The 27,823-nt window shown below is 42.7% G+C and overlaps 1 protein-coding gene across 4 annotated transcripts in view; it reads right to left on the bottom strand.

The window, feature by feature from the left end:
* Positions 1–27,823, bottom strand: part of CAMK4 (calcium/calmodulin dependent protein kinase IV) — a 96,543-nt gene that overhangs the window by 23,443 nt on the left and 45,277 nt on the right. For all 4 annotated transcript variants that reach the window (XM_077347765.1, XM_077347768.1, XM_077347767.1 and 1 more), the window contains 2 exons: positions 27,064–27,146; positions 15,852–15,924 (listed from right to left, as the gene is read on the bottom strand). In XM_077347765.1, coding sequence (XP_077203880.1) covers positions 15,852–15,924; positions 27,064–27,146 — 156 coding nt within the window. The remainder of the gene's footprint in view (positions 1–15,851; positions 15,925–27,063; positions 27,147–27,823) is intronic.

The raw sequence follows: 27,823 nt of genomic DNA, 5'->3' as shown, positions 1-27,823 counted from the left end.
GTCTGTATCACTCATAGAATCATAGAATAATAGAGTTGGAAGGTACCTCATGGGTCATCTAGTCCAACCTCCTGCACTGTGCAGGACACTCACATCCCTATCGCTCATCTACAGTAACCTGTCACCCCTTTGCCTTCACAGAATCAGCCTTTCCGTCAGATGGCTATCTAGCCTCTGTCTCAGCTGGTCAAGTAAGTGCTTTCTGTCCTTTAGGGACAGATCTTCTTACTGTTGTCTTGCATGTCTTTGGGAGAGCCAGATGGCAACCAGGTCTGAACTTAGGTGCCACACATACCTGCTGGAGACCTGTGTTCCCTGTCCCCCATTCCACTCTGCTGAATATATGCCATCCATTTTGCCTCCCCTGCTGCAACCATCTGTAGTACTGTGGTTTTCAGTGGTACGTCTGACTATCTTTTGGATTATACCATCTATAGGACAGATTAAACATCATCAACTGATGTTTCTATAATGCAATACAGAACTAAAATATCGCTGCTGATAGACATCTCTAGACTATGACTACTCAGGGCAAAAATACAATTAGAGATTCCTCAGTTACGAAGCAACAGATAATTTACAAGTATTGTTTACTCTGTATACAGTGACAAATCCAATTATATGTGGATAAATGTTTGCAATAAAAAAGGATAATTTGTGGTTTAATGGGGCTAGGAAGGGGGATGGGACAAGCCTTGGGCTCCTTTGCCCCCAGTCAGAGGGAAGGTGATTATTCACACCCAGTTTCTTCTCATAGGCAGCGGGTTCTCTCTCCCTCTCAAGGGCTGAAGCCATCATGAAAACACAGGAAGCCATGCTGATAAAAAAGCACCTTTAAGAAAATCCATATATAAAAACATGTTTATTATAACAAAGAATCTTTTATTCAAGTACTGTTATGATTTTATTTTTAATAATAATAAGACGCCATGTATCTCAATGCAGCACACCATCAGTTAATTAGAAAAAATGATTTGCTGTGAGGCCTTTATTCATTCAATGATTGTAAATAATGTGCATAGAGAGATGGATAGCCATTATAAAACAAAATCTAGGCACTAAGGTATGTGGAAAGTGCACCCTTGGGTGACTGAGAGATGGGGGTCCATCATTCATGTGGGAGCACACTTCCTACTACTAGATTGAGTAAGAGGCGTCACACCAGCTAAGCCAAAAGGGTTAAAAGTTAGTAGCAAAGGATTAGTAACATCCAGTTAATTCTGTCCAAGTGCTAGGAACTGGATTCTCCTGCAGGGGGCGGGAGGGTCTGGGGTTGCATTTGTTTCACAGGCGTCCAAGGAAGGGATGTTGGAGAGAGGTTAAGTTCAGCATAGTGATATCATTTTTTCCAGTTCTTTTTCTTATATCTGTGTAACCAGTAGGCATGTCAGGCATCTTCCGTTGTCTTGTACTCTAGTTTAATAACCTGTCGCAAGACTGTACTTCAAACACCTCTCTGTATCCTGGGCCCCTCATTCATGCTGACATACATGTTAAATGTATTATTTCCAAAGCTGACACTTTTCTGTAACCAATTTCTATAATGAATTTGGGGGAGGGGCCATGGCTCAGTAGTTTTCTTGCCGAAGGTCCTAGGTTTTGCTTCATTGCAATTTTTATACTGAGTTATAGAAGTCTTTAATTAGTCCTCTTTTATGCCAGTTTAAAGGCCACTCCAATAAGCAGTTAGTTTTATATCTTTTATCTTTCAGAACTGTCATACGGAGTTGCTAGGAACCACCTAGCTGCCATGAGGCTCTGGGAATAGACTGTTATTAATTTTGAACATTTTCCTTCCCCCAGTCATGCAATTCGTAACAAATACCCAATAAAGGTTTTAATTTGATTTCCCCATTTTATCCTCAGAACAACCATGTGAGGTAGTTTAGGGTCAGGCTGGGACCATGGCCCAAGGGTAACACATCAACATTGCATGAAGAAGGTCAAAACTTCAATCCCCAATATTTCCAGTTAAAAGGATGAGATTGCAAATAATTTGCAAGATCTGTCCCTGATCCTGGAGAGCAATCAGCGTGGAAAATACTGACTGTCATAGATCAGTGGCTGGACTGAGTAGCTGTTTCACAAGATACAGTGAACACAGAACAATCTGTGTACAGAACACATGAGATTAAAAAATGTGTGCTGACTAATTATTTTTTGCACTTAATGCATGAACAGCTGAATGTGTGAATCAAACCCCAGATTTACCTAGTTACTGGGCCCCACTTTTGTTTGTAAAGTAAGTGCAGTTTCACATGTTCATGAATATGATCAACATCTGATTACTCTGGGCCAAACCAGATGACACCCTGTGAGTTCCAAGCATGAGCTCCTAAGTGAATGTTCTTTTAAAGAGCAAGCAAGGTGTGTGTGCGCGTGTGTGTGTGTGTGTGGTGGTGATGGTCTGATTTAGATGAGGGCCATGATGGGGGTGGGTGGGGTTAAGCCTTCCCCCTGGTCCATATTTCTGCCCTGAAACAGCTTTACAGAGCTGCAATTTGACCGACCGTGTGAACATACAGGTGCCAATCAGGATCTGTACAATGGAACAGGTAGTGGATCTACAGCTCATGAAATATTGCAGGAAATGATAAGAAAGTGGCTTACCCTCCCTTTGCTATGGTCCCATTTGACTGCTTTTTAAAAGAAGAATGCTTGTAGTCACCGAATACAGTGTCAGATGGAGAACCCCTCAGTAAATTTTGTGACTAAGCACGTATTCAAACTCATGCCTGCATTTTAAAGTATAGTATTTTTACCACTAAGCTATGGTGTCTCTACTTTTCTAACTTCTGAGGAAAACTGAGCTTGATGAATTTTATTTACTCCTAGAATCATAGAATCACAGAGTTGGAAGGGACCTCCAGGGCCATCTAGTCCAACCCCCTGCACAATGCAGGAACTCACAACTACCTGCCTACCGACAGTGACCTCAATTTCATGCCCAAGTGATCCCCTCCCCACCAAAAATCTCCAGAATCCAGCTTGACTTGGAGGAAATTCACCTACCATCCCACTGCAATTCTCTGGGGATGCAAAGAAGGGCCACAAGAGATACACACTGGCACATCCCTTCCAGCCCACCCATTCACAATCTGCCTAAGTTCATAAAATCAGCATTTCTCTCAGATGACTATCTAGCCTTTGCTTAAAAACTTCCAAAGGAGAATCTACCACCTCCTGAGGAAGCCTGTTCCACTGAGGAACTGCTCTAACTGTCAGAAATGTCTTCCAGATGTTTAGCTGAAAATTCTTTTGAATTTTCAACCCATTGGCTTTGGTCTGACCCTCTGGGGCAACAGAAAACAACTCTGCTCCATCTTCTATATTACAGCCCTTCAAGTATTTGAAGATGGTCATCATATTACTTCTTAGTTATCTTTTCTCCAAGCTAAGCAGACCAAGCTCCCTCAACATTTCCTCATACGACTTGGTCTCCAAAGCCCTCACCATCTTTGTAGCCCTCCTCTGGACATGGCCCAGTTTCTCTACATCTTTCTTCAGGTGTGGTGCCCAAAGCTGAACACGTACTCCAAGTGACGTCTTACCAGAGCAAAGTAAAATGGTAACATTACCTCATGTGATCTAGACACTATACTTTTAAAACAACCCGGAATCCCTTTTTAGCTACCGAGTCACACTGCTGACTCATGTTCAGTGTCTGGTCTACTAAGACCCCCCATATCCTTTTCACACGTACTACTGCCAAAGCAAGTCTCTCTCATCCTATAGTGATGCATATGATTTTTCCTACCTAAATGAAGAACTTTACATTTATCACTATTGAATTCTTTGTTCATTTTAGCCCAGTTTTATAGCCTGTCAAGATCATCTTGTCTTCTGATTGTCTTCTGGTGTGTTTGCTACTCCTCTCAGTTTAGTGTCATCCTCATGTATATATCTTATTAATATATATAGCCTGGCTCTGGGTCATGACCCTGATATTCATGATGTCACTTCCTGATATATGTGGTTGCACTTCCTGTCTCAGCATTGCTTGGTTGATTGTTGTGATATTATTTCCTCAGTGTTGATTGGTTGAGGCTTGTGCCCTCACTTCCTGAATCTGTGTTGATTGTTTCCAGGCAATGGCAAACCACTTCTGAGCATCTCATACCTGGAAAACCCTATGGCAGGCTTTCTCAACCAGGGTGTCATGAAACCCTGGGGTTTCTTGATGGCGCTAGAAGGGTTTCTTGAATGAGTGAATTAATTTTGTATATATTTTTAAAATTTGGTAAGCATTTATTGAGTAATATGACCATATATGATTGTCTCAATCTACTCCCCCCTCCCAAAATGGCCAATGATGAGCATTCCATTCCAAATACTAACTATGGTCAACGCTATTTATGAGATGTGACAAGATCAGGCTACCCTAGGCTATCCAGAGGTCAGAACAAATAGTAAAAGTCCAAATTCTTGATTAATCTATGGTAGCTCAAAACTTTGTATAATAGTGCTTGCACCAGATTTAAAATGCTTATTTATAATGCCTGCAAGTTATGAACATTGTAATAATTTATATGCTTAGCAATTACATTTTTAATTACTAAAAACAGCTCCTAATTTGAATGGGCAATTTGTCCTCGAGCTGACATTCATTGTTAAAATTTATTTGAAAAGTTACATCATTCTATATCCATATTGGCCACCATTCCTTTTTTGTTTGGGACAGCACTTTAAAAGCAAGACTGCTTCTGTTCATGATATCCTTTAATTATCCTCTGTATTCCATCCTAGATTTGTGCCTGTGTATGTGCATGTAAAGTGCTATGAAGTCTTTAGTCAACTTATGGTGACCCCAGCAAGGGGCTTTCAAGGTGGTTAGTAGCTGGCCACTGCCTTCCTCTGCACAGTCTCTCTTGATGGTTTACATTCCAAGTACTGACCCTGCTTAGATTCTGAGATCTGATGAGACCAACTATACAATGTCTCCTTCCAGCCTGTTCTACCTTTACCCATTCCTTTGTTAGAAAAAAAACTATGCTTTTATTTCTTCTTCTTCTGACTTCTCTGAATTTAAAACCTCAGCTATCTCTGTCCTCATTTTCTTTCTGCTGCACTTCCTTTTCTTTGACCTTTTCTCCTTTTTCCTCCATCAGTTTGACCTGCGATATGACATTGTCCTGTCTTCTATTCTAAAACTTATTGTCAGTACAGATACCCTCTCATATGTGTCTATCATCTCTGCCTGTTGGCACTGAGATGCAGCTGAGTTCCAAGTTTCAGCCTTTTTCTTTAGCCAAATGAATTTCTTCCTTGAAATGTAACTGAAGGAAATTGCTATTTGTCACTTCTTAAGAGCTACACCAAGGACTATTTTTAAAAATCAGTCAAAGGCTTCTCATAGTCTTTTCTCTATTTTTGACACTGGTATCTTCTTTGATTTACCTCACATGAACATACTTTTTCAAACCAGTTCTGTTCTCAAGGTGTTCCTGCTGTGCCATGGTGACTGAAGGGCAAAAGCCCTCAAGAATGAGAAGTAATTTCTTTCATTATTTGCTGATTTTCTTCTTCACAGCTTTTCAGATAATGTCATCATACATTGTAATACATAAAGGAAGCCTGGCTGACATAATCTTATCCATTGGCAAGCCACAGCTTGGTGTAGTGGTTACAAACGCTGACTTCTAATCTGGCAAGCTGGGTTTGATTCCATGCTTCCTCCACATGCAACCAGCTGGGTGGCCTTGAGCTCTCCACAGCCCTGAGAAAACTGTTCTGACCAAGCAGTAATCTCAGGGCTCTCTCAGCCTCACCTACCTCACAGGGTGTCTGTTGTGGGGAGAGGAAAGGGAAGGCATTTGTAAGCCGCTTTGAGACTCCTTTGGGTAGAGAAAAGCAGCACATAAAAACCAACTCTCCTCCTCCTCCTCCTCCTCCTCCTCTTTGCTGAGGCCACAGAGGACCAAGAATTGATAGCCAGCTGCCCCCTCCCCCATCATACCTGGGCCCAGCTCTCTCTTAAATTCTAATTTAATTGGGTGTTTGAAAAAATGAAAACTGCTTTGCGACCATTTCAACAGAAACTCTTCTACAGTGCAAAAATATAGCTATCTTGTCCTTACCACAGTTCTATTGTTCTTATGCTGAAAAGATATAATCTACATCCCACACTCAAATCTTGCAGATTACACACTGTGAATTCACACAAGTCAGTTCCCAGGCATAAAGGAGCTTGATTCAGATTAGGACTGTCTGCAGCATATGAGGATAGGGAACTCTATCTCTCCCTCACATTATATTGTTGACCTGAAACAGCCTCAGGAAGGCTATCTTCTCAGTGGGAAACCTTCCTATTCCCCATCTGCAGTCATAGAACGCCCAATAGGGCATTTCAGGTGAAGAAAATGGCTTGGGGAAATGAACCTACTATTATAGCAATGCTATAAAATGGTTTGCATCTGCTAGAGACTTACACAGAGAGAAAGAACCACAATTTGCAGAGTATGATTTCTATGCTTCCCCCTCCCACTGTAGCCCAGTACACTCACAGAATTACTGTACTCCTTCAAGTCTTAATATCTACTGAGTTTCTCCTTAAAAGGTCAGGTGCACTTCTAGGTTGTTGTTGTTTTTTTAAAAAATGGGACACAATTTCAGGGCTGAAACTCTTGTCAGTGGGCAGCCACACTCTGAGTCAAATTATTAGAAACAATGAGTTGGGGGAAGGTGGAGATGAGAATAGACTGACATTCAGGGTGCTTTCCCCAGTATCATGTCCACCAATTTATTTATTTAAAATTTAATTTGTATACCACCCCTCTCAGACTCACTTGGGGCAGTTCAGCAGATTCAAAAGCCATACTACATTAATAATTAGGCAATAAAATAATTAAATAACATGATAACATTTAAAGATTCTAAATAAAAAACAGATTTTCAGCACCGAAATGGAAAATTTCTGTCACGTCAAAATTAGAATGGTAAGGAGGTGGTGGGAGGTCATTGGGGTAGGGGAGAAGAAGTGAGGTCTGATTAGTTGTGTTGGAGAATTTCCTTTCTGCCCTCAACTGAAAGCCCGGTGGAAGAGACCATCCCAGTGCCCCAGTGTTCTGTTATTTGAAGAAATATCTATGAGAGACTGCTGAGAAAAATAAGCACAATGGAGCTGTGCATATTAGCAACAGCCTTTAATTAAACACTGCAATAAACTGCAATATTAAACTGTACTGGGAACCAATCTGGATGAAAAACAAAGTTTAATTTAAATTTAAAAGATCTGTAGCATCTCTGTGGGAAGATGCCCTGTTGACATTAAGAATCCCTGCCAAATTCTGTTTCCCCAGAGCTTGCATTCCTGACGTTCTCTAAAACAGAGTCAGAAAAATACGGAAACTTCATCTCAGGATACTATACTGTTTTCCATTTATCTTTACAATTCAAGCAGCTGAAAATATGTAACAGCTGAAGAACAAGTAGTAATCACAGAATATGCCTGGAGAGAGGGAGGGGCAAAAAGCTACTAGACTTTTTAAACTGAGAACTGACTGAAGAAAGGGGCCACATAAAAGGAATCAGACTATGTATACTAGAGAACATAGCTCTAGTTGTCAGTACAGTCATTAAGGCAGTTCTTCAAAACTGTACTTCCCATGACTGTGTAACTTTAAAAACAGCAGCTATGCATCTAATTGCCCTGTAATGTCACACACCCAAGATCTCTGCCTGCATGGCGGCACAGAATCCAACGACAGTGAGGCAGCTTACCAAAGTGCAAATACATTTTGTAACAATTTCATATTTAAAATAAACTGACTTAAAACACCTTGTGCTGACTGCAGGTCAAGGAAAAATAGGCATTATATTAAGAAAATTGTGCCAACCCATACAGTTCATTCACTCTGCTGTAATACTTTAATAAACTTTTACAGCATAGGCCAAACACCAGGCTTCACCAGGCCAAACACCACGCTGCAGCTGTTGTTCATGGAAAGTGCCCTTACACAGGGAATTGCAGAAGCTAACAAGAGAGATCTGAGATCAGGTTCATGATGCAAGGGAGAGAGTGAGGGAGAAGAACATTATCATACAAACAGATAGGGGGAAATAGGCCAGTTTTATTGGATACAAATGCAAGAGTATTGGTGCAGTAGGGGAATGGATTCAGCATTGGGAGATCCATTTGGTGCTTGATAGAATGCCATCCCTCCAGCCCGTCTCGGGGAGGGGGGGACGATCACGGAGTGGCAAGCCACAGATCCCACAAGAGTGCAATTCACTCCTTTTTTCTCTTTCCACCAGGTGATGAGATCCAGCTGGTAGGTCCTGAGCTGAGCATGCCACTGAATGACTCCACCCCCAAGATCTCATAAGGGAGTCCCTGAAATGAAGGAGGCAGGATCACAGAAACAGTTACCCACACAAATGGATCCATCCCAATGCCTAAACCACCATGAGAGCCAGATGAACAGGCCAGCTCCCACCAGTGCTCCTATGACTGCAGCCAACAAAGGAACGTATTAGGAACCCCATGGAGCCAAATATCCAAGCCTCACTCAGAGAAGTAGACGTTATCGCCCCTTAAGAAAGTGGTCTGTTTGAACATAATGTCCAGGTGCTGTGCCCATGGATTCGAAGACACACATTGCTGATTTTCTGCCTGGCCAGATCTACTCTGTCTGGTGAGATGGCCCTGCACCATTTACAATGCTCCAGCAGCTCAGACCACAATAATTTCATATTCAGGAGTCTGGAGAGGAGGGTCCCTGAGGTCAACCCACTTCCACCCTGAAATATAATTTTTGCCTAGATGGATGTGAATGGATGTGAATGGTACCAGAGGTGGGGCAGCCATAAAACTTTAAGTCAAATAGGAGATAGGAATGAGACTCATTGTATTCTCTGACCCATCAAGGTGATCAACAGGGAATCATCATGGCCCAAGAACTCTACCCAAGGACGCTGTATAGAACCAAACCCAGAAAATACTAGGAGTGTGTATTTGGCTAATTCAAGCTGAAAAAAAACAAGCATTTAGGTAGGAAAAACCAAATACACCAATATAGGATGGGGGGGACTTGTCTTGGTAGTAGCATGTGCGAAAAGGATCTAGGAGTCTTAGTAAAGGGTACATTGAACATAAGTCAGCAGTGTGACTTGGTGGCTAAAAAGGCAAATGGGATTCTGGGCTGTATCAAACGGAGTATCGTGTCCAGATCACGGGAGGTGATGGTACCGGTTTACTCTGCTCTGGTTTGGCCTCACTTGGAGTATTGTGCTCAGTTTTGGTCACCCCAGTTGGAGCGATGGAGACAAACTGGAGTGTATCCAGAGGAGGGTAACAAAGATGGTGAGAGGACTGGAGAAAGGTTGAAGAAAGGTTGGGGGAACTTGGTCTGGAGAGGAGATGACTGAGAGTGGACTTGATAACCATCTTCAAGTATTTATAAGGCTGCCATATCGAGGATGGAGCAGAGTTGTTATCTCTTGCCTCAGAGGGATGGAGCAGAACTAATGGGATGAAATTAATTCAAAAAAAAAATTCCGTCTAAACATCAGGAAGAAGTTCCTGACAGTTAGAGCAGTTTCTCAGTGGAACAGGCTTCCTCGGGAGGTGGTAAGTTCTCCATCTTTGGAAATTTTTTAACAGGGGCTGTATAGCCATCTGATAGAGAGGCTGATTCTGCGAAGGCTTAAGAGGGTGGCAGGTTACAGTGAATGAGTGATAGGGTTGTGAGTGTTCTGCATACTACAGGGGGTTGGGCTAGATGACCCAAGAAGTCTCTTCCAACTCTATTATTCTATGATTCTATGATTCTAAGTAAAACGGTGTTGAATTAAAAAAAACACCCCTGTGGAAAATAAATGCACCATCATATTGTCAATCATTTCCTACTCTTTATGAGGATATCAAGCTGTATACAATATCTTCAAACTGCTAAAAGTATTAGAAAAGGAAAAAGGTCACAAAAAAGGAAATTTAAAATGTATAATCATTAAGAAAACCTATCAGAGTTGAATAGTTCATCTTGAAAATACAGAATCTTTTTTAAATACAGGTTTTACTAAGTCAATTATATTAAACGTGAAAGATTTCAGAACTGCAATCTTTGCTTTCACAGATGAAAGACTTCCTCAGGAAGCAGCTGTATTTGCAGAATTACAGAGGATGTTCATTCAAATCGATCTGATGCTGCCTCAAATCTAAACTCAGACCACAATGGCACTGACACAATGCCATCTGAAGCAGGATGTAGTTAACGAATATCAAGGTTCAGTCTTGCATGTCTATGCTTAATGAATCAAGTCTCAGTTAAGAATACTGGGTACATAAACAATACTGAATTTTCCAAGTTGCAGAGATAACTTTGTTAGTGCGTTTCTATGCCGACAGGGCCACGGCAAACTTTTACCTTTGGATTGGTAGGTCACATTTCCACTTCAATGAATATCCATAATGTCTTTATAATGAACAAAAATCCCTCTGTTTAAGTATATTCTAGTACATATGGATTGCTGAAACATCTACATTGAGACAGGCTAATCTTGAGTGGGCAGTAGAGAATGGGCTGCGTGGGAAGAGTTTGGAGCAGAATCTCTACCATATTCACAGCCCATGTGATTCCTTATACACCAGAGAACTGCAGGTGATGAGACCAAAACATTATTAGAATTTAGGTGGGTAAAAGCTTGGAACAATAAAATCAAAACAAGGTTTTTAGGGTCTGTCCCATGGCAGTGATAGTGATAATAAGCCTTCAGTCATCACACATGGAACTTACATAAATTCTCCCTGCCCCAGTTTCCTTGAGCTGAGTAAGGGGATGTGGTTCATAGTTATATTCTGTGTACCAGGTTCATATGCTAAAATCTGCAGCTGAAGGTTCTCAGGTAGCAGTCATTGAGAGAGGCATTTTCTCTCTGAGATCCTCTGGAACTACAGCCAACCACAGTACATAACACTGAGCTAGATGAACAGCAGGAATATGAGCTTCATATTGGCCCATTATGCACGGCCGCCGAAACGGCGATTTCGGGTCACATGGAAAACGCGGAGGGGGAAGACGCGACGCATACCGGTTATACACGGGGCGGGGCGCGACGGCGGCAAAACCCAGAGTAACCGATTATGCACGCGCCGATCTGGGCGCCGCTTCTGGTTGCGCCCCGCTCACCCGGAAGCTGCGCTTTCTTCCGCGTTTCACTGACGCGGCTTTTTCGGCGGCATGCACCGAAGCTGCAGCCGGTTGCAGCCGGCTCCGTGCGTTATCCGTGATTTTAGTCGCCGCCATTCCACCCCGAATGTGCGCTAAAACCCCCGTGCATAATGGGTCATTCCTAAGCACAGTTATATTGCAGCACTGACAAAATTGCAATTTTGATGGCTATTTCGGGTTCGATATTGACAAATCAGAATGAATTAGTACCAAAGATTTGACAATTTATTTGGAATCAGAATGTGAAGTTAAGTTTATTTTAACAGTTACCACTGTTACCACCAGTACAACAGTTACAACAATTACCACCAACACCACTTAGCCTCTTCTTTTCCCTGAGAGCCATTGATCTCTACCTCAATCCTCTTTCCTTGGTTAACCTGTTTCCTCACCTCCAATAGGGTATGGCCTCCTCTTTATCCCTACATTTATCCCAATGTTTATGCATATATTCCGTCCTTTCTCCTACCCCCTGACTCTTCTAGCCTTCTGTGTCCCCTTTTTTTTAGTTCCTTAGCTTTGCTCCTTCTGCCCCCAGGCTCTGAATGAGGTGTTTGTCTCTGCTAAACAAACCTCTCAGTATTTAAGTGCAGTTGCACTGATTTTCAACATTCTGTCATTGGCCTTTCTTCTTTAATGCCATGGATGAAACAATAAAATGAAAACTGGTCTAGGGAGGCTAACAAATGCTAGCACGTAAAGAATATGTTGGCAGAAAGAATTTGTGAGAGAGTGCTAGATAAAGTGAAGCCTTATGAAACTTGGAAGCTCAAAGCCATAGAGGAGATAAAAAGAACTACATACTATTATTGAGAAATATACATATGAGTAAAACCAGAAAGACCCAAGCAGAAAATAAGTGAAGGTTACTAAAATCATTATCATCATTAGGAAGAAATAAAACTGTGTCTGTCGTGGAGCACACAGAACCTCTTCAACAAAAACCAGTCTGGTACAGGATGCTTCTGCACCCTCACTGTAGCAGTAGGCAGTTGCTTCAGACCAGAAAGGGTGAAGTGAATCACCAAGTGGAACCTGTTCCACTTTCTGCCTATTTTAGGACAGTCTGAATTGAGTTAAACAATATTCTGATCACTCACTGCTAACCACTGAAAAGGTAAACAAAATGTCAATCAGTATGAAGGTATTTGATCCTGTATGTATTACTGGATCAGCAGCTGGATCAGCATGAAGGAAAACTGATCAAATATCTGGCTTTGCATTTGCACACTGACTTGATTCTGCATTTATTTATACGTACAGTCAACCTTAGGTCTAAATATATTAGGCAATGTATTTAAAACAAATTGTTCTTCAGGCACCAGTTTGCTTCTCTTATTTACAACTAGCAATAAAGCCAGTTGTGCAAACAAATACAATGGGCTCTAAAAAAAACTGTAAGGGCTGCATAAAGGCCATTGCCCAGGAAGTACACACCCACACCACTCTGCCCTCACCTCAGCCTGCAGGTTGCCCTTCATCTCCACCATCGCTCCTCATCTCCACACAGGCATAAATGGCTGCATTGGAGGGGGGACTGTGGCATTCTATCCTAATGAGGATTAGGAATGCCAGCCTCCAGGTGGCATCTGGAGATCCCCTGGAATTACAGTTCATCTCCAGGCCATAGAGATCAGTTCCCATGAAGAAAATGGCTGCTTTGAAGGGTAGACTCTAGGGCATCCACTCCCAAATCTTCTGCTTGATAGAGTCTATAAAGGCTCCTCTACACCCCCCTCTGAAGCTGCAGAGAAGGCCATGCCTATTGCCATGGCTCCTCCAAAAGGCCCTTTTTGTAGCAATTTGCCATAGGCTCGGCTAGTATAGATGGTTGGCTAGCTTAGCTGGTGAGCTCTGCATTTCTGAAGCCTAAGGCAGCTGCAGTTACTGTTCTTGTCTGCAAGGCCAAGTCATCTTTAATCCGCTCCTGCTGTTGGGGAGGAGTTAGGGCGGGCTCTGTCCGGGATAAAAACTCGGAGGAGCGAATCAGGAGCCGCGAAGCGGCTCCTGATTCGCTCCTCCGAGTGGCACTCCAGGGCCAAGCGTCCAATTCGCGCGCCTCCCTACTGGACACTTGGCCTGTCTCCCGAACGCCGCGCCTCCAACTCTGCAGTCCTCCCGAGCCGCCATCCTCGCCGGATGGCCGCCAGGGAGGAGGCTCGCCCCACGCTGCTAGAGTTGGGGAAAAATGCTTCCCCTCCGTCTGGCGACTGCCCTTCACCACCGATGCGGCTCCTACCTACTCCACCTCCCACGAACGCGCCTCTGCTTGCCCTTCCCACCCCCACCCCAAACGTCCCTCACCTCCTGCCAGCGCCCGCCACCTTCCCACCCCCCCACACTTCCCACTCCCCATTGGCTGCTTGGCCCTTGAGTGGCACTTGGAGGGCTCCTGATTCGCCCCTCCAAGTTTTTATCACAGACATAGCCTGCCCTAACTCCTCCCCAATAGCCCTTAGGGCTTTATTTAACCGCAGGAGCGGTTAAAGATTTATATGTTATGATGTTGGTATGATAAAGCTAAAATGAATTTGTGCCTCAGTACCAAAACTCTACTTTGCAATGTTTTACACTGAATATTCTTTGATTGTTTGAGTGCCAGATATTCTCCAAATATTTTATGACATCCAGCAATATATATTTTCTATATCTCATAACTGATAAGTGATATTTGGTAACATTTGTTATGACATACTATTTAGTATGGTACTGATTGCTATATACCATTGGACCTCATGTGGTTTATAGATGTTTATCTTCAGCATTCATTGCATCTATGTAGTAAGGATTCTTAAAATCCGCTTTCATGAAATCATCTTTTCTGCAGAGAAACTCCAACTCACTATATAGAACTGGGGGGCATGTTCTAGGGAGCCTACCTATTTGCTTTCTACAAGGCAGTACTGAGTATTATTTGTCACCCATTATGAACAGACAATGGGCTCTGTACAAAAAGGTTAATGAAAAATAGCAATTAATATTTGAGAGATTATTGATTATATCTTTGAATTTTACCAAAATTAAAATACAAACGTGGAAAGCATAAGAATTCAAATAAAATTCAAATAAATCAAGTTTATGCATGTTTGTTTCCAAACATAGCTTCTTGATTTTAAAATGTCACACTGTGAATTCAAGCATTCTCATTCAAAATATGAATAGTGAATTAGATATAAGTCATACATTTAACTCGCTTTAAAATACATCCATAATGTTTGCTTGAAATATCCACACATTATTAACCATTAAAAGGAACATAATTATTATTACTACAAAATTAATATGAACACTGTAAAAAATGGATCCTTAATCACCCAACTAACATTTCTGTCCATTCTTTATTATATAACCAAGGAATAATTTGCCTGCCTCGGAGGGCATAAGAAAACAAAGTTTACTCTAGACAATAAATAAATGATCATAAAACTCCATATTTCATGAAATAAATACTGTCAAAAGTTCAGATTCTGAACAGACACTAAATAATTGCCCAGTTTTTCAAACGGATTTAAAAACCAGTAGTAGAAGAGAAAGCTCTAACAGTTCAAGTTTGATGTTCTAAGCTGATTAATGTGTTTTCAATTTTTATGTTTTCCTCATGTATCAGTTTTAAAATGGGAACAATAGAAACAACAAAATATAAATCCCCATCCATGATAGCATATACTTTCTCCTAAAAGTAGATTTGAGAGGAATATAACATAACCTGAGGATCTGAGGTTTGCAGAAAAAAACTGCAAACTTTTTTAAAGGCCAGATTTTAACCCAAGGTGTAAGACAAACGAAATCTTGCAGTGGTACTTCACAAAGTAGGGGGAGAAGGAAGGGGGGCACCAAAGAGGCTGGTCAGAACTGAGAGGTGAGGGAGGCAGTGGCAGTGCCCACTCATTAACTGGACACTGGTGGCAGGGCAGAGGAAACTCACAGCAGAAAGTTGACTCTCTCTCTTGTATATCAGCTCAATATGTTTGGCATGAATCATCCTATTTTAACCAGCATATCAAGAACTGGATTCTAATGAACTTCACTGAAAGAGCAACAGAAGATCAATTAGTTCTGTAATTCTTCAGTTCCCACGGAACAGAACATAACATGCTAGCACTTTATGACCTGACATTTGAAATATAACCAAGGCAATGGAGTTAAAATAAGATGCAAGGCTCACAACTTTTTCATTCACTATATAATCATAAATTCTAGAACGTTGCCTAGTTCTGTGCTTTCTCAAGGATCTTTAATTAAGATGGCAATTTCCCTACCAGATCTCTAGGCCTTCTGACAATGTGATTTAGTAGGTCAGGGTATCTCCAGGATCAATGGAAGGCAAAGTCTGAACATGGGATTCATTAGAAATTACCCTCCCACTCCTTCACTCACAGAAATGCCTTCATGTTAGAAGACCTGCTGCTATGCTGATGCAACAGCAATTTACATTGCAATTCCTCCTGGGATTAAGTCCAGTTGAAAAGGCCTGAACAGAATTCTGAGTATACCTGATTAGGGTGGCGTTGGCAGGATTCAATGGAATGTAGTGGTTTTGGATGGAACCAATAAAAAAACAATCCCAGATTTGGAAACAAGCTATTTTCACACCTGTATGTTATTAAACCTAACCTGACCTAAATCATTCCAACTAAATAAACTATTGTTCTAAACTGAGTGTGACTACTAATCGATACTTACTGCCACTGCCTCCAGGATTTGTTTCACAGCATCAGCAGCATCTCGCTCACTATAATATCCCTTTTCCACAATTCTGTCAAGGAAACAGAAGATGTGTCTTAGATGCAAGGATTAAACCAGAGCACAGAATATTATATCAATGCCTCATTAAAAATTAACCCCAAAGAAATAAAAGCAGCACATTTTACGTCTAATATAGAAGCACCCTGCTCATAGATAAAAAGTCACTGCCTACAATGCAGGGTTTTCTGCTAAAATAAAAAGATGCTTTCATCGTGTCAACACAGGTGCAGTGAAATTAAATTTCTGTTAATAAATATTAAAATCAAATGTGCTATAAGGAATGTACCTGTTCAAAGAAGGGTAGGTTTTTATATCCTACTTTTTTATACCCTAAGGAGTCTCAAATTGACAAATAATAATCTTCACTTCTTCTCCCCACAAGACACCTTGTGAGGGAGGTGGGGCTGAGAGTGTTCTGAGAGACCTGTTGACTGGTCTAAAGTCACTTAGTGGACTTCTTGTATAGAAGTGGGGAATCAAACCCAGTTCTCCAGATTAGACTCTCCCACTCTTAACCTCTACACCATGCTGGCTCTGTTGCTGAAATAATCTCGAAATACTATGCCAGGGTAAACTCACTGACACCAATGAGACTGAGCCCTGAATAGCATAGAGGATGAAGTCGAACCATGCTAGAAAGAAGTAAAAGACAGTTATTTTTGTGCCCATCTGGATGGCTGGGCTCCCTAATGTAGTGGTAATATAGGCAAGGACCAGTCCTACAGACTGCTTGGATTTCATTGTCACGTTTTATCCTGTACAGGCAATAGCTAAGAACAGAGTAAATATTAAGTTTTAGATTGCATTGTAGCACAAGGCCAGGCATCTACATTGTTTGCAGGACACCTACAGGGGTTCTTGGAAGAAGCACTTGACCCATTCCAGTCGAGCTTCCAGCAGATCATGAGGTAGAGATAGCTCTGGTCACTCTGACTGACAACGTCCTGATCTAGGCACTGCTGCTGCTTTTGTTAGACCTGATGCTGTTGTTAGACATGGTCGATAACGAGCTTTTGACCTAGCCTAGCTGACATGGGGATTTGAGGCATAGTCCTCAAATGGCTGCAATCATTTCTCCAGGTTAGGCGGGAGTATCTCCCAGTGTCAGGATCTCACTTGTTAACTCCTGTTAATGGACAGCAATCCATCAGCATCACCAGACTGTCTGGTCAGATGCCTGGAAGCTGTGGTGAATTGACTCCAGTTGAGCCAGCTGAGGTTGAATCCAGCCAAGACTGGGTTGGTTGCAGAGAACAGCTGGCACACACCCCAGTTCCTGATGGGGCTGAACTAACACCAGTGAGTCTGGGCATGATTCTGGGCCTTTCAAAGGAGGCCCAGATCATGAATGTCGCTCACCTAACACTTTTTCATTTGCACAAGGCACAACAGCTTGAAACCTAACTCTCAGTATCAGACCTAGACAGGGTGATCCATTCAATAGTCACCTCTAGACTAGGCTTCTGCAATTCACTGTATGTAGGACTTCCCTTGAGACTGCTCTGGTTCAGGTTCAGAATGTGGCAGTGCAGCCCCTTACGGAGACCCAGTGGAGGGTGCACATGACACCAGCTGTGGAGGGTGTACATGACACCAGTGCTCTCCCAGCTGTATTGGCTCCAGATTGGAGACTGAATCAGGTTTTAGGTTTTGGTACTAACCTTCAAAGCCGTAAACCAGGGGTAGTCAAACTGCGGCCCTCCAGATGTCCATGGACTACAATTCCCAGGAGCCCCCTGCCAGCGAATGCTGACAGGGGGCTCCTGGTAATTGTAGTCCATGGACATCTGGAGGGCCGCAGTTTGACTAACCCTGCCCTAAACAGTCTGAGACCAGTGTATTGCTTTTTCTACAACACCCCACAAAGGTCACAAAGGTCATGAATATCATCTGAATAAAACTTGCTAAAGATCTCTGGCCTAAAGGAGGTGAAACTGGCCTTGATCAAAGCCGGGGCCTTTTTGGCTTTGGACCCAGCCTGGTGAAATGCTCTAAATTCTAAAACAGTGTCTAGAAGCTGGAGACAAATGGCTGGAGTTAAAATAATATTTGATAATCACGGCTGCACCCTTACCACTAGACTGCAGGTTGCTGAAGCGGAGGGTGGGGCCGTCAAGGAAAGAGCACGGGAGGCCAGGTGACATGGGTGCAGCTCACGTGGAGTCTTGCCACAAATGCTGTTTGGGGTGGGCCCGAACCTTTAAAGAGGCTGCCCAGCTGTTAACTGGCCTCTTTACCCCCTTGGCTGACCAGGTTGCCTTCCCCCTTTCTGGTCCCAGTGGCTATGGGGTGCCAAGTGCTTGGCAACTCCTGTCATGCCACTGGGGTCTGGCCTTCCTCGTGGTCCACTGATCGGGAGGCAGCACAGGTTTCTCTCCAGGCTGTGCTGACACTCCTGCTGAGTTGTCAATTCCATGCCAAACAAGAGTTTGTGTGTGCAGATCCTCCTTGCCAGTCCATAACTGCCCTCCTGTTAGGCAATCCCCAAACTCTTGAAGTAGCTGTTATGCTTGTTTGAGGGGAGGGAAGAGATAGCGTACTATATGAGTAACTGTGATGAGATTTGATGCTGGAACATGGGAAATAGTAATACAGAAACATTAGTTCCTTTTTAGCATGTGGAGAATCCATTTTCTTTGTCATCAGCATTCATTTATTGTATGTGCCAGTATTACCTTATAATATACAAGAATCATGGCAAAATAATAAAGAACCATTGATATCAATTTGTCTCCTCTTATTTGTTAACTTCATACAGAATCATAGGATCATAGAGTTGGAAGGGGCCTCCAGTCCAGCTCCCTGAAGAATGAACAAAATTCACAACTACCTGCCCACCACAGGAACCCCAATTCTATTTATATTTCACCTTCCTCTCCATTGGGATCCAAAGCAGCTCACATCATTTTCCTCACCTTCATGTTATCCTCACCTCACAACAACCTTGTGAAGAAGGTTAGGCTTAGAATTTGTGATTGGCCAAAGGTCATCTGGCAAGCTTCCATGGCAGAGTATGGATTCAAACTTGGGTCTCCTGGATCCTAGCCTTACTCCATACTACTCCACACTAGTTCTCAATTTCCATACAATTCCTCGTGTCATTATGAGTAAATTGAAAGAAAAGTACTGCAGAACAATGCCACATAAAACAACATTGTATGTTACAGTTACATGTGGGGTAGTGTAATAGCTAAGTGATTGAGGTAACAATGCTACGGACATTTTCCTTGATGTAAACCCCACTGAATAACATGGGACTTACTTCCAAGCAGATCTGCTTAGGCTTGCTCTCTGAGCTATGAATCACTGTTCGAATACAGTCTCTGCCATGAAGTCACTGGGTCACCTTAGACAAACCACAGATTAATCCTTTAGCATCAGCCCTCCCATCAACAATGCAGGGATGAATAATACTGATGCAAGGCCCCGCGCAGGCAACATGGAGCCAGAAGTGCTGGGCGCGCACTGAAGCACCGGGGGCGGCAGCGGAAGGGGGGATCGGGGGCATATCTCCCCTACTGCATGATGGTGGGGAGCAGAATACTGCTCTCCCACCATGGTAGGGGTGGGGGATGCCCCTGTCTGCTCCGCGGAGCTGGCAGGAGCGAGAGGCGTCCCTGCAGGGATACCGTAGGTCGGGGGAGGAGCCGGGTGTGAAGGCCTGGCTCCTCCGATTATGAACAGGACTGGCCCAACCCAGCCCTTGCCTGCACCTGCTGCGCTCCCTGGCCCGCGGAAGAACCTGCATTCCTTTAACTTCCGATGGCCTAGTTTGAGCCAGGCCTCAGATGGCGGTGATGTTGGGCATAATCGGGGATTTTCCACGAAGCCTTGTCACCGCCACATCGGGCATTCCAGCCCGTGCATAATTGGTCTGTGTTACCTAGTCCTGTTTTCACATCAGTGGCTGTGGAAGGTGGGAACAGGGCAACACTAGAACAGTGGCATCATGTCAAATGTTGCATTAAAATTGGTGCTATAAAGGAAGGAGAGAGATGCATGGAGTGATGGCACCTTCGTCTCTTATATCTAAATTGCAGCCTTCCTTGGAAATAAATACTAATGTGATAGACACTTGCATGCATATCTATACAAATAAGAGCTGGAGATCCCTGGAACTGAAATGGCTCAGTGGTCCTTAGCACACAGTGGTCCTTAGCACAAATACAAAATAGACAAAACTAGCTGATTTGATACAACTTGAATATGACTCTTCTTCTTAAAGAGATGCATCTAACTTTATCCTATTATTCCTCTCCCCACACACACATACACACTCTAATGAACTCTTGGGAAAGCAGAAAATGAGTTGTCGTGAGACCAAAAATGCCTTCTGAGTGAAATACAAAACACTTCTTCAGAGGGGAAAAAGACTCAGTTAATCTTTAATATTTTAGCAGTCATCATTTAAGAGATGGCAGCCAGCCAATGAAAATCTATGAAGGCTTCTAGTATCACAAGAGAATGCAAAAGTACAATTCTTTCAAAGACACACAAGACTGCTATGATACCAGTATCCACTTTTTGCAAGGTTGGTCCTTCAGGGATAAAGTGTCACACATTTGAGAGCTAAATAAGCAAGTGTAAAAAACAACACAAAAATCCCTGTTGAGTATATTATAATCAACTATTCCATATCATATCATATATTTGGAAATATTTCAATGCTTTTTATTCATTCTGCACATCCCTCAATATTTTATTTCACGGCAACACTGATGTAAATTTAAGTTAAGCCTAGATTATGTAGCAGAACAAAGTATAAGTCCACTGGCACCTTCAACAAAGTTTTATTCAAGATATAAGCTTTCATGTGCAAGCACACTACAGATAACCCACTACCATCACAACAATGAATAATAACAATATTTTAATAGAAAGCAATACTGAAAGCTAGTTAGAAAAAATATAAGGTATCAAGAACAAGAACAACATAAAACCCCAATAATCTAAAAAAAATGACAATAAATGTCAAAACCAGTTAAAAGCAGTATATAAGCAGAAAATTCCTGCTGGTGAAAGAAAACTAATGATGTTTAATGATGGATTTACTCATTTACTTTCATGTCCTAATATGGGTGTCATCACAGTAAAAGCTCTCTTCCATGGATATAATCTAAGTATATTCCTCTCAGGTACAGAAACCACGAGAGAATTCATGCTGGGGAGGGGGGAGGGGGAGCAATAGAAGTGGCTGGTTCCTTAGTGTGTGGCTGAGTCCATTAAGGCGAGTGGGGAAAGACAACAGACCTCTCTACAAAGCTCTCAAGGACTGTCCCATGGGTGTCTGCAGACTCCTGATTGGGAATATCCGATCTATATTAATTGTAGGTTCATACTACACTGCCCCCCCTTCAAGGATCGCTGCCTTGTTGTGGCAAGGGGGCTTGCGTAGTTCAGTGAAGCTATGAGCTATGCCGTGCAGGGCCACCCAAGACGGACAGGTCATAGCTGAGAGCTCTGACAAAAGGTGATCCACTGGAGAAGGCAATGGCAAACCACTCCAGTATCTTTGCCATGAAAACTCTATGGACAGTTCCAATAGGCATAACGATATGACGCTGGAAGATGAGCCCCTCAGGTCGGAAGGTGTCCAATATGCTACTGGGGATGAGCAGACGGCTAGTACGAGTAGCGCCAGAATGAATGAAGCGGCTGGGCCAAAGCCGAAAGGACGCTCAGTTGTGGAAGTAACTGGTGGCGAAAAGACAGTCCGATGCTGTAAAGATTTTTATTCCATAGGAACCTGGAACGTCAGATCCATGAATCAAGGCAAGCTGGACGTGGTTAAACAAGAAATGAGAAGACTGAACATCGACATTTTAGGAATCAGTGAACTAAAATGGACAGGAATGGGTGAATTTAATTCAGATGACCATCAGGTATACTACTGTGGACAAGAATCTCACAGAAGAAATGGAGTAGCATTCATAATCAATAAGAGAGTAGGAAAAGCAGTCTTGGGATACAATCCCCAAAATGACAGAATGATCTCAGTTCGAATCCAAGGCAAACCATTCAACATCACAGTGATCCAGGTCTACGCCCCAACCACTGCTGCTGAAGAGGATGAAGTTGATCAGTTCTATGAAGCCCTACAACACCTTCTAGAAGCAACGCCCAAAAATGATGTGCTTATCATCATGGGAGATTGGAATGCTAAAGTAGGAAGCCAAAAGATAACCGGGATAACAGGCAAGTTTGGCCTTGGAGTACAAAATGAAGCAGGGCACAGGCTGGTAGAATTTTGTCAAGAGAATACAATGGTCATAGCAAACACTCTTTTCCAGCAACCCAAGAGACGACTCTACACATGGACATCACCAGACGGTCAACACAGAAATCAGATTGACTATGTGCTCTGCAGCCAAAGATGGAAAAGTTCTATCCAGTCAATAAAAACAAGACCAGGAGCTGATTGTGGTTCAGATCATGAGCTTCTTGTTGCAAAATTTAGGCTTAAATTGAAGAAAGTAGGGAAAAGCACTAGGCCACTCAGGTATGAACTAAATCATATCCCTGACGAATACACAGTGGAGGTGACAAATAGATTTAAGGAATTAGATTTGATAGACAGAGTGCCTGAAGAACTATGGACGGAGGTTCGCAACATTGTACAAGAGGTAGCAACTAAAACCATCCCAAAGAAAAAGAAATGCAAGAAATCAAAATGGCTGTCTGAGGAAGCTTTACAAATAGCTAAGGAGAGAAGGGAAGTGAAAGGCAAGGGAGAAAGAGAAAGATACACCCAATTGAATGCAGAATTCCAGAGAAAAGCTAGAAGAGATAAGAATGCCTTCTTAAATGAACAGTGCAAACAAATAGAAGAAAACAATAGAATGGGGAGGACCAGAGATCTTTTCAAGAAAATTGGAGATATGAAGAGAACGTTTCATGCAAAGATGGGTATGATAAGGGACCAAAATGGTAGGGACCTCACAGAAGCAGAAGAGATCAAACAAAGGTGGCAAAATTATACAGAAGAACTATACAAGAGCGAGCTTAACATCCCTGATGACCACAATGGGGTAGTTACTGACCTGGAGCCAGACATCCTGGAATGTGAAGTCAAATGGGCCTTAGGAAGTCTGAGCAACAATAAAGCTAGTGGTAGTGACAGCATTCCAGTTGAACTATTCAAAATCTTAAAGGACGATGCAGTAAAAGTGCTACACTCAATATGCCAGCAAATTTGGAAAACTCAACAATGGCCACAGGATTGGAAAAGGTCAGTTTACATTCCAATCCCAAAGAAGGGCAATGCCAAAGAATGTTCAAACTACCGCACCATCGCACTAATTTCTCATGCTAGCAAAGTTATGCTCAAAATCCTACAAGCTAGGCTCCAGCAATATGTGGACCGAGAACTTCCAGAAGTACAGGCAGGATTTCGAAGAGGCAGAGGAACTAGAGATCAAATTGCCAACATACGCTGGATCATGGAGAAAGCTAGGGAGTACCAGAAGAACGTCTACTTCTGCTTCATTGACTATGCTAAAGCCTTTGATTGTGTGGAGCACAACAAATTGTGGCAAGTTCTTAAAGAGATGGGAATACCAGAGCATCTTATTTGTCTCTTGAGAAATTTATATGCAGGTCAAGAAGCAACAGTGAGAACTGAACATGGAATCACTGACTGGTTCAAAATTGAGAAAGGAGTTCGGCAAGGCTGTATACTGTCGCCTTGCCTATTTAACTTGTATGCAGAGCACATCATGAGAAATGCGGGATTAGAGGAGTCACAAATTGGGATCAAGATTGCAGGGAGAAATATCAACAACCTCAGATATGCAGATGATACCACTCTAATGGCAGAAAGTGAAGAGGAACTAAAGAGCCTGTTGATGCGGGTGAAGGAGGAGAGTGCCAAAGTTGGCTTGAAACTCAACATCAAGAAAACAAAGATCATGGCATCCGGCCCTCTCAATTCCTGGCAAATAGAAGGGGAAGAAATGGAGATAGTGACAGATTTTATTTTCCTGGGCTCCAAGATCACTGCAGATGGGGACTGCAGCAAAGAAATTAAAAGACGCTTGCTCCTGGGGAGGAAAGCTATGGCAAATCTAGACAGCATCCTAAAAAGCAGAGACATCACCCTGCCAACAAAAGTGCGTTTAGTCAAGGCTATGGTCTTCCCAGTTGCAATGTATGGCTGCGAAAGTTGGACCATAAGGAAGGCCGAGCGTCAAAGAATTGAGGCTTTTGAACTCTGGTGCTGGAGAAGACTCTTGCGAGTCCCTTGGACTGCAAGGCGAACAAACCAGTCAGTCCTAGAGGAGATCAGCCCTGACTGCTCTTTAGAAGGCCAGATCCTGAAGATGAAACTCAAATATTTTGGCCACCTCATGAGAAGGAAGGACTCCCTGGAGAAGAGCCTAATGCTGGGAGAGATCGAGGGCAAAAGAAGAAGGGGACGACAGAGAATGAGGTGGATGGATGGAGTCACTGAAGCAGTAGGTGCAAACTTAAATGGACTCCGGGGAATGGTAGAGGACAGGAAGGCCTGGAGGATCATTGTCCATGGGGTCGCGATGGGTCGGACACGACTTCGCACCTAACAACAACAACAACAACTACACTGCCATTAGAAAAAAGAATATAAGAATTGTAAAAGGTTAATTTTACACATCCCCTTCTTGGATGCATACCTTAATGTGGTGAGGAGTGGGGTTGTGTATGTCAGTGAAGCCAAGAGCTATACTGTATGTAGTTAAAACTGTCAAGAGACTAAACTCATAGCAGAGTCACTCAAGGTAAAATGGTCACAATTCTGATGCGTCCACCCCTTTGAGGAACCAACGACCACATCAACAGAAGAAAATGGGCATTTCAATGGTGGTGGGGATGGAGGAATCATTGATGAATACTTACTGGATAGCAGCAATCATGGAAGGAGACATAGGCAGATGATCTGAGATAGGCAATGACAGTCACATGTTAACTAACCCTGGCTAGTATTGTGCAGAAGGCAATTACTGATCTCATACTTTGAAAACTTTATGATGAGACAATCCAAAATAAAAATGATATTGTGATAGAAGACAAGACCCCCCGAGGCTGAATAGCACTCAATTAGCCACTGGGGAAGAGCAGGTGACAAGTATGAGTAGTGCTATTCTTAATGATGAAGCTGGATTAAAGCTGAAAGGATGGTCAGTTGTTGATGTGAATGGATATAAAAGACAAGTCCAAAACTATTCAATACATATAACAGGAACATGGAAAGTATGAATCAAGGTAAACTCAAAACCATAAAACAAGAAACAAACATTTAAATACTGCAATCCTGGGAGTGAGCGAACACAGGGAACTGGATCAGGACATTTTCAGTCAGAAAATTACAAGTGTTTCACTTAGGAAATGAATACAGAAGAAACAGAATTGCTCTTATAGGCCCATTGTGCATGGGCCATAACGCCCGCGCTGGCAGTGGCAGTGCTTCGGGGAAAATCCCCAATAATGCTCACCACCGCCGCCGCCAGCAGGGGCACGTCCCAGCCTACGGAATGCCCATGTTAAGCAAACGTGGGAACTTCCATAGCTTCCTGGGTACGCCGGGGGCTGGCAGGGGCTGAGGTGGGCCGGCGCTGTACATAAATCGCCAGTGCCGGGTCTTTCGGCCCACCCAGCCGCGACCTGCGGTGTCCTTTCAGGAACTGCAATGACATGGTGGCAGCGCAGGGTAGCTGCCGCTGTGCATAAAAGGTCATACCGAGGCAAGACATAACACAAGCAGTCAAGAGCTATAATTCAATGTCTGACCAAATAATTAATCAGACTTCAATGGAAACCATTTGCATAGCCATCACTCAGGTTTGTGCTCTCAGTACAGATAATGGAGAGAAAGAAACTGAAAGCTTTTATGCAAGTCCAGGAAGAAATTGATCACGTATCTAAGCAAGATAATCTGATAAACATGGGTGATCTGAGAATTATAGGCAACTAGAACATTGTTGTAGAGGCAACACAACACAAGAGGCAACACAACACCTCTTGTGGCGCAGAGTGGTAAGAGGAAGAAATGCTGTCTGAAGCTGTCTGTCCTTAAGGTTGGGAGTTCGATCCCAGCAGCTGGCTCAAGGTTGACTCAGCCTTCCATCCTTCCGAGGCAGTAAAATGAGTACCCAGTTTGCTGGGGGGTAAAACGGTAATGACTGGGGAAGGCACTGGCAAACCACCCCATATTAAGTCTGCCATGAAAACGCTAGAGGGCATCACCCCAAGGGTCAGACATGACTTGGTGCTTGCACAGGGGATTCCTTTACCTTTACTTAGAACACCATTGGTAGGAAAGTATAACAAACAGCAAGGTAGAGAAGTTGTACATTGAGATGTAGGAGGAGAATAGTTGGTTTTTATATCCCACTTTTCATTCCCCAAAATAGTCTCCAAGCTGCTTACAATCACCTTCCCTTCCTCTCCCCACAAGAGACACCCTGTGAGATAGGTGAAGCTGAGAAAGCTCCGACAAGACTGTTTTGTAAGAACAGCTCTATCAGGCCTGTAAGTAGCCCAAGGCCACCCAGCTGGCTGCATGTAGAAGTATGAGGAATTGAACCTAGCTTGCCAGATTAGAAGCCACCACTCTTAACCACTACATCATGCTGACAAAGACAGGATGGCACATAATTGGGAAGAAAGCAAATCACAACTTGGTGAGCTTTAATCAGACAATGGAAAAAACAGCTTCATGTGAAATGTCATGCACATTTCCAAGTGTTGGTTAGCAAATAAATGATGTAGGAAAATGTCTTTTGGAGGCTGGATGTTCCTGCTTGCTAACCCTTTTGGGGGGCAAAGCCTCATTCCTTCTTGCAGAAATGGGTTGAATGCATTTTCTACCCTCAAGGCCTATTAAGGTACAAAGAGACTATCAGGGGCCTTTTCCTTTTATCCTGATAGAGCAGAAATCAACAAATATCTGCTCCACAAGCCCCTCCCCTATAATTCAATGCCACAGTAAAACACCAGCCAGTATAGAGCAAGGTCAAGGCATTGCATGGCCCACTCGATATGGCTGGGCTGAAATTCTAACATATTACTCTTTGACTCCTGTTTATCCACTCAGAAACAAAAAATGGTCCCACTTTATGGTAAGGGTCTTCATTATAACTAAATTTCCATATAGAAATGTTAATAGATCACCTACCTGTCAAACAGTTCTCCTCCTGTGACCAACTCCAAGACAAGGCTGATTTCTGTGGGTGTTTCAAATATCTCCTTCAGTTTTATCTAGAGAAATGAACAAAATGAAGAGTTCCCGCCATATTTTATTATTAGAGAACATTTACATGTTAAGATTATCTAAAACAACGGATGAACAAGTTTAATCACTTTCCACCTTTGTAGAAATTTGTAGGAACTCACTTTAATTTTTAATTCTTCCTCAGATCTAGGGGTATTTGTTTCAACATGGTGCAGTACTTCAAGTGCAGGGGGAAACCTAGCTTTTGTCAGGAAGCCTCTAGCTTTGGATTTCTTGGACTGAACTGTGGACTGGAGTAGACAGTCCTTAACGCTACCTTCCAATTCTGAATCTATGGCTCTGGGTCCTTTTTTTTCCAGCTCATAGTAAAATAGTGTAGGTAGATGAACTGGTTTCCTAAAGGGCCATCATCAAAATATTTCTGGATCCAATGGAAATATTTTTTTATTCGAACCAGAAGGAGACAGACCCTTCTAGAAATGGTTCAAAAAGAACTGTGTATTAATGCATTAGAAATCCTTGTTCTCATCTGGTAGTAAAGGTAGATAAGAAACATTCATCTCTGTAACTGCATCGTTTTCTTTCCACTTCTTGATACTATTGTATAAGTAGGCTTTCCTGTTTTTCTGTATGGCACAAAAGGATATGATGTGTGTAACGTATTTCTATTTGATGTGTTCATTCATTTATATTATTTTCAATT

The sequence above is a fragment of the Paroedura picta genome, chromosome 7 (assembly GCF_049243985.1).
Source record: "Paroedura picta isolate Pp20150507F chromosome 7, Ppicta_v3.0, whole genome shotgun sequence".
In the NCBI taxonomy this organism is placed as follows: Eukaryota; Metazoa; Chordata; class Lepidosauria; order Squamata; family Gekkonidae; genus Paroedura; species Paroedura picta.
Note: the sequence above shows the minus strand (reverse complement) of the source record. Positions and strands in the feature narration are given on the sequence as shown.